Source organism: Botryllus schlosseri, chromosome 16 (assembly GCF_051294905.1).
Source record: "Botryllus schlosseri isolate E-star chromosome 16, Bs_hap1, whole genome shotgun sequence".
In the NCBI taxonomy this organism is placed as follows: domain Eukaryota; kingdom Metazoa; phylum Chordata; class Ascidiacea; order Stolidobranchia; family Styelidae; genus Botryllus; species Botryllus schlosseri.
The window spans coordinates 15,367,026-15,375,452 of NC_137251.1; the positions used below are offsets into that span (position 1 = coordinate 15,367,026).

The following is an 8,427-nucleotide window of genomic DNA, read 5'->3' on the forward strand; positions in this document are numbered from 1 at the left end:
CCTGACAATGGAACCATGCACCCCGAAACAGCCCTCAAAGTCTGAAAACCGGCATTATTGCTAAAACAATGGCACTACCGCAACACAATGAACATAACAATGACCAATTTCGTCCAGCGATTGTTCTTATCAATGCCGATTTCCAAACTTTGGGGGCTGTTTTGAGGTCGCTCAAATGTCTGGTCATTCGTTTAAGACAGAGGTTCCCAACGTGGGCGATATCGCCCCCAGGGGGCGATTTGGCGGTCCAGGGGGGCGAAATGACGAAGGGGGCGATAGGGGGGCGAAAATGGACAAAGGGGGCGAAATTAGCCAAGGGGGCGATGACGCGACAAAACGGCTGACCTTTTTTTTTTTCAGTCATCCACCTAGCAATGCGGAGAGAAAAACGTTATTTTGAGCTCCGAGCGGAGAAAAATGACCTTTTTTTTAGTCATCCACCTAGCAATACGGAGAGAAAAACGTTATTTTAAGCTCTGAGCGGAGAAAGATGACCTTTTTGGGGGGCGATGATCGGTGTTAAGCTTGAAAAGGGGGCGATCGTTCGAAAAAGGTTGAGAATCACTGGTTTAAGACCAGATTAATTACATTTCATACACCGGGTTGGTCATCGGATTATTTTCTTAAGGTCTCTACTTATAATGGCAAACAAACCCGTTTCAATGTCGTGTTGTGTCGGGTCAAGTCGCATGTCATGTACACGTGTGTCAAGTCGCATGTCGTGTTCAAGTAGGCCAACTCCAACACAGTTTGGAGAAGAAGTCAAGCGCATAACCACGGTACATCGCATCACGTATTCACGGACGCATCGAGTAAGGCACGCTGATATAGTGAGCGGTTATGCCTGCAAACCTGGTCAGTGTTCATGCTCGCGTATAGCGATCGTTGCGCAAAGCGATCTGCTTTATCGAAATGCACTGCCGTTTTGTCCCGCTTAGATATGACTATTACGTATTATGAACTAGAAATATGATAAGTGACTTTGGCCCCAGACGAGTAAAATATAGCTGAGAAGAATATATCGATATAATGGTTCAATTTAACACCTTTAGCACCTTTTGCAGATTTAGCGCTATTTTTTAGCGCTTTTTCCTCAATATTTAGCGCCATCTAGCGATTTTTGACACCAGTTTTAGCGATTTTCTTCCATCCGGAGTTGGCAACACTGTGATAGATGCTGATCAAACATTATTCTGCTACGTTTCAGAATCAGTTGTATTCATCTCTGTTGCAATAACTATAATAATAAGAATTCTCGCATGTGGGTGATATACGTGTGATATTTTTGGGCAAGAATTTGCTTGAAAGAGGTATTTCAAAATTGGCCGTACATACTTGTGTCAAAGGCCAATAATGTGATTTTTGTGGGAAGGAATTCACAGAAAAGGGTACTATAAACGGACACGTGGCAAAAGGCCCTAAATGTGACGTTTGTGGTAAAAAATTCACAGAAAAGCGTAACCACAGCAGACACATGGCTACGCATGCTGGTGTTGAAGCTCATACGTGTGGTATTTGTGGGAAAGAATTTGCACAGAAATGTAATTTCAAGATTCATATGGCCATCCATACGGGTGTCAAAGGTCATGAATGTGAAGTTTGCGGAAAGAAGTTCACACAAAAGAGCACCCTCAGCGGACACACGACTGTGCATACTGGTGTTAAAGCCCATAAATGTGATGTTTGTGCGAAGGAATTTACAGAAGAGGGTAACCTCAAGAGACATATGACAATTCATGCAGGTTTCAAGGAGCATAAATGTGATGTTTGTGGGAAAGAATTCACAGAAAAGAGCACCCTCAACGTACACATGTCTGTGCATGCTGTTGTGAAGGACCATAAATGTGGTATTTGTGGAAAAGAATTCACACAAAAGAACACACTCAATAGACACATGTCAGTGCATACTGGTGTCGAAGCCCGTAAATGTGATGTTTGTGGAAAGGAATTCTCAGATAATGGTAACCTCAACAGACACATGGCCAAGCATGCAGGTGTCAAAGCCCACAAATGTAAAGTTTGTGGGAAAAAATTCACACTAAAGAGCACTCTCAACGTCCACATGCCTGTGCATACTGTTGTTGAAGCCCATAAATGTGGTATTTGTGGGAAAGAATTCACAGAGAACCGTACGCTCAACGGACACATTGCAATGCATGTCGGTCTTAAAGCCCATAAATGTGAAGTTTGTGGGAAAGAATTCACAGAAAAGCGCACCCTCAACGTACACATGGCCATGCATGCGGGTGTGAAGGACCATAAATGTGGTATTTGTGGAAAAAAATTCACACTGAAGAGCACACTCAACGAACACATGTCTGTGCATACTGGTGTGAAAGCCCGTAAATGTGATGTTTGTGGGAAGGAATTCTCACAAAATAGTAACCTCAACAGACACATGGCCAAGCATGCGAATGTCAAAGCCCATAAATGTCAAGTTTGTGGGAAAGAATTCACAGAAAAGCGCACCCTCAACGTACACATGGCTATGCATGCGGGTGTAAAGGACCATAAATGTGGTATTTGTGGAAAAAAATTCACACGAAAGAGCACGCTTAACGAACACATGGCCATGCATGCTGGTGTAAAGGACCATAAATGTGGTATTTGTGGAAAAGAATTCACACGAAAGAGCACGCTTAACGAACACATGGCCATGCATGCTGGTGTAAAGGACCATAAATGTGGTATTTGTGGAAAAGAATTCACACAAAAGAGCACCTTCAACGAACACATGGCCATGCATGCTGGTGTAAAGGACCATAAATGTGGTATTTGTGAAAAAGAATTCACACAAAAGAGCAACCTCAACGGACACATGGCCAGGCATACTGGTGTCAAAGCCCATAAATGTGATGTCTGTGGGAAGGGATTCTCAGAAAAGGGTAACTTCAACAGACACATGGCCAAGCATGCGGGTGTCAAAGGCCACAAATGTGAAGTTTGTGGGAAAAAATTCTCACTAAAGAGCACCCTCAACGGACACATTCCTGTGCATACTGGTGTTAAAGCCCATAAATGTGAACTTTGTGGGAAAGAATTCACAGAAAAGAGCACCCTCAACGTACACATGGCCATGCATGCTGGTGTGAAGGACCATGAATGTTGTATTTGTGGAAAAGAATTCACAAAAAAGAGCACCCTCAACGAACACATGGCCATGCATGCTGGTGTAAAGGACCATAAATGTGGTATTTGTGGAAAAGAATTCACACAAAAGAGCAACCTCAACGGACACATGGCCATGCATACTGGTGTCAAGGCCCATAAATGTTATGTTTGTGGGAAGCAATTCACAGAAAAGGGTAGCCTCAAGAGACACATGGCTGTGCATGCTGGTGTCAAAGCCCATAAATGTTATGTTTGTGGGAAGGACTTCACAGAAAAGGGTAGCCTCAAGAGACACATGGCTGTGCATGCTGGTGTTAAAGCACTTACACGCTAAAATTATGGGAAAGAATTTGCAGAAAATCGTAACCTGAACAGACACATGGCTATGCATGTTGGTGCTGAAGCCTATAAATGAAGTTTGTTGTAAGGAATTTACTGAAAAGGGTAACCTCAATACACATATGGCTACGCAGTACGCATGCCGGCGCTAAATCCCATTAATGTGATGTTTGTGGGAGAGAATTCTCGCTTAAGAGTAGCCTCATCAGACACAAGGCTGTGCATGCGTGTGTCGAAGATCTATGCGTGTGTCGAAGATCTATGTGTGTGATATCTGTGGGAATGTATTTACTTCCAAAACAAATCTAAAAATATATCTTGATTATTATGCTGCGATATTTGTGGGAGAGAATTCTATCAAAAGATAAATCTCAGGAGTGCAATCGTGCAGTAATTGTTGTAAAGAAGAAAATCGTACTTGAAATGACATCTTGATATTCATGCTGGAGGTGGACTGCTCGTAAAGTGCTTATGTGTTGGAAAACTAGCTGGAATGATTGATTGTCAGAATTATATACATGTGCGGGTGGTAAGAACAATTTCCTTTATGTTTGTGGGAAACATTTTACTTAAGCAACTTCCTGTAACAGGCGTCTTGATATGAATATGGGTATTAAAAATCATTAATTGTGATCCGTGAAGAAAATAAGTCCTACAGAGAGTAATCCTAAGTCTCTAAGCATAACCCATCATGTTTTCCGCAATTTCCCATGGTGAGAGTGGTCACCTAATTATTTTATTCATCAGTGGTGTATCAATGTCTGAAGTATTATTATGTGTTTCCGGTGTCTTGGCAATTCACCTAGATTGCAGCATAATTATGTAGCTCGCCTCATTATGACGTTGCTCTCAACCTCTTGATTTCGTGCTATGTACCATAGAACTCTGTTGAGGTGGAAGTCATTGATCTTCAATTCATTTTCTTTAAATACATGTTTCGTTTGCACGGTTTGTTAGCCTGCATCCTGGTGTTGAATCGTGCTCAAGTGTTATTTGAATACAAACTTAGATGGTGGCACAGGTTGCACTGCGTTCTATTCTTGTGATGCCAGGACTCGGATATCAAAAGCTACGGAACTTGAGAACTTAGATATCCGTCTGTGTGGTTTATTCAGATTATACGTGGTAAATATCATGCTTTTGTACTCCCACGAACGGGTATCGATATGCAAATATACGCGGGAATTACAAATAGAAGTGATGTGGCAATTCCAAATACATGTAAAACTAATTCAAGCAGAAGTAGAAAAAGAAGATCTGAACAGTACTCAAGTACATGCACTGCAAAAAGTAGATTTATTCGATGCCTCTCATACTTTTAGCAGCATATCAAAAACCACCTCTTTCGATATAGTATAGTAGGACGCATTTTTGCGACTAACGCTAAATGACCAGACTACAAATAGATGCAATTTGATAAAATGTATTTTGTCACCGCGATACAGTGACCGTCCCCCCTTTGTTATGAGTAGGTTGGTTCTGGTTGCACTAAAATTTTGAGAAATTTTCGTCTAATTTTAACAAAAGTTGAATTTTTAATTTTTTAGAATTATCATTTATGAGATAGGCCTACTCGAAAGGTACCGTTAGGAGGCCTAACAGTTTGAGATTTACAGGGTGTCTGACTGTTCCTGTTCTTTCTTCGCTATGCAATTAATAATGCATCCATTTCCGTGTTCTTAAGGTTTGAGACCTAAATGACAACATCTCATTGTCACCTCCCAAGTCAAATACCCAAACCCGATAGGTCTGCAAACTTGACCCAACGCATTGCAGCAAGACTCAGTGTTGGCGACTGTACCAGAATCAATAGCCTTAGAGGTCACCCAGTGATAATGTCATTTTCGGCGGCCCGTCAAATGCGGAAGGACCTCAAAGTTTAACGGCAGTGAATCAATCAATAGATCGATTTACATAAAGTCCAGGCACAAAATCTGAAAAACCCTACTGTGCAATGCATGCATACCGTGAGTGCCGCCAGACAAGGAAGGTCCAGAAATAGCCTTTGACCACTCCTTCATACTATCTCCGAAATTATGAGCGCCAATTGAGGATACCGATCAGGTCTACCGAAAGCAAGAAGCCAGACGCCCAACGATGACACTATATCATATCCGGTCTTGTCTTTGTCTAGCACCATACACCAACAAGGTAGGCCACATCAGTGCTCATCAACCTTTTTCGACGTGGTACACCCTTTTAACGTTTGCTCGTACACCCCTGTTCATTAGAGGTCTTCAAAAATGACTCTTTTTCTCAAATCGTACTGGGTACTTGATAAAATTAGTAGGTTACCTAACTTAAGCCTACACACCAAATTTGGTTGAATTCCAGCCAGTAGCCGCATTGCTACGGGAGAAGAAAGTTTTCATTTATTATATAAAAATAAACAACGAAAAATTCGAAATTTTTCTGTTCACCCCATGAAAGTATTAAGCTGTCTATAAAAACGATGTTCTTCAAATTTGGTTCAATTCCAACCAGTAGAAGCCGAGTTATTGCCGTCAATAAATTTGGATATGAATAAAATAGTATTTGGTCACAGAGTCTATTCGCAGCCAGTTAGGCCGCCTGCCACGCAAATTGGGATATATTTCGTGTCAGCCCAAAAACAGCATGGCATTACCAACGATGATCAACCTACATGTAACAGTATTGGGGAGAGAGTAGGTAAAGCTATTGCTGCAGAATCGGTAATGCCGTAATTGGCAGCGATGATAGCAGGCGCACCAGCTAGCCTACTGCGTATCAGGCCAGTGCCACGCCACACACAGTCGATAGTAGCACATGGGTTGCAAGAGATGTCAGTAACCTCAGATCGTATGCCGCTATACACAGTAGGGCTCTTCAAAAATGACTTTTTCTCTCAAATCGTACTGGCTACTTGATGAAATTGTTAGGCTACCTAATTTAAGCCTACACACAAAATCTCGTTCAATTCCAGCCAGTAACCGCTTTGCTACAGAAGAAGAAAGTTTCTATTTATTATATAAAAATAAATAATAAAAATTTAAAAATTTTCTGTTCACCCCATGAAAGTGTTAGGCTGTCTATAGAAACGATGCTCGCCAAATTTGGTTCCATTCCAACCAGTGGAAGCGGAGTTATTGCCGTCGAAAAATTTGGATTTGAATAAAATAGTATTTACGGTGAGCACAACTATAATAAATAAACAAAGAATCGGTCACCGTAAATACTATTTTATTCAAATCCAATTTTTAGACGGCAATAACTCCTCTCCCGCTGGTTGGAATGAAACCAAATTTGGCGAGCATCGTTTCTATAGACAGCCTAACACTTTCATGGGGTGAACAGAAAATTTTTAAATTTTTTTAAAATTCATTTTTATATAATAGATAGAAACTTTCTTCTCTTGTAGTAAAGCGGTTACTGGCTGGAATTGAACCAAAATTTGTGTGTAGGCCTAAATTAGGTAACCTAACAATTTTATCAAGTAGCCAGTACGATTTGAGAAAAAAAGTGATTTTTGAAGAGCCCTAATACACAGTCTATTGTCGCTAATTTGCATCACTAATACCAAAATACTAAATTGCAAATGTATGTCGATGTCGAGATATTATCGACATAAAATCGGCATTTTAAAACAAAAGTGTTTCGATTTCAACATGGAAGCTGTTTCGACCCTGGCTGGCTACGTCACTTAATTTATGTGTATTGCGGTATTTATTAACGTCGGGTAGGAAGTATACCGATTCCAGGAGTTTGAGCTATCGTGGCAGTTTCCTCAAAAATCACTAAAGACAAATGACTAGCCGAACACATGTTTGTTAACTGCATACTTTTCAACAACAAACGGAACCATTGGTCTATTGCCGACGGCTAAATGCATAGAAGAAATATTTGCTTATGACATTACAATTAAGCGGTGTACAGAGAGCAGACATGGGGTAATCGCGATTAGTAATCGTAATCGATTACGACGATTACAGCATTTTCAAGTAATCGTAATCGCAATCGATTACATTCGAAAAAATCCCGAAGTAATCGTAATCGACTACTTCCCATATTTAATCGATTTCTTTGTGAAATAACGATTACTTTTTATTAGTACAAGGACTGTGACATAAACTGAACACTCGTGAACAAGGAAGAGATATTATACCAGTTATTGAGAGCACAAACGTCTGATTTTCAAATGCCACTGCTCATTATTACGTCAGAGGTAGCCTATTAGCTTTGCTCGTCTTTGCGTAGGAAGTGTCCACACATAGTAAATAGATATTCGATGTACATTAGTGTGGTTGTAAGAAAACCCACCGTGCTGTATATCGGTTTATCAATACATTTCAGACGCCACTACCTCGCATCAGGATAATTAATCATAATCACCTCTCTGCCTAAGTTAAAATAGCAACTTTTGTATTGATGTTTGGTTATGGTTATGCTTAGTTAAACTATAGAATGTAATAGTTCTAATTCTATAGTTAAATGCAGTTTCGCCGTTGCTGCTTGGCGAGCAGTAGGCCTATATGGTTCGAACGTACAGCAGACAAAGGTTTAAAATTTTGTGCTCGTCAAATAAAACATTACGGTTTCCACAACGAAGCATTAAAATCAACAGCTGGGCCGTTGTTTTGTCGTTTCTCGTAATGGCAGCTTGCATTACATTATCTGCATTAAGTTGAAGGTAGAATGTTACGTTCACTTTCTGTTATTCACATATTATTCTACTCAAAACGGGCGCCAATCGCTATTTCACAATTCTTTACTGAACATTTGGACCTGCCGGCATAGCCATCGGCTTATATACCTTGTTAGCGTGGGTTGTAGCTAGAATCAGGATCAAAACAGCAAAAGCTTCCCCCAACCAAACTTTGGTCTTGGGCCCCTATAGGGTATTCAATTTTGAAGTTGAAGATTTAATTTCGTCAATAATATTGGTAATCGCATTATATTGCATTTTTACTCCTATCTCAGCGCCCGATGGTCAGATTTACCTGAAGAGCGGGGGGGGGG

General features: G+C 40.7%; 1 protein-coding gene across 1 annotated transcript; it reads left to right on the forward strand.

Annotated features, from left to right (window-relative positions):
• Positions 1 to 283: 283 nt before the first annotated feature.
• LOC145459150 (uncharacterized) lies at positions 284 to 3,848 on the forward strand. The gene has a single exon (XM_080337775.1). It carries the CDS (start codon positions 1,475 to 1,477, stop codon positions 3,443 to 3,445), a length of 1,971 nt encoding a protein of 656 aa, XP_080193901.1. The 5' UTR covers positions 284 to 1,474; the 3' UTR covers positions 3,446 to 3,848.
• Positions 3,849 to 8,427: the final 4,579 nt, after the last annotated feature.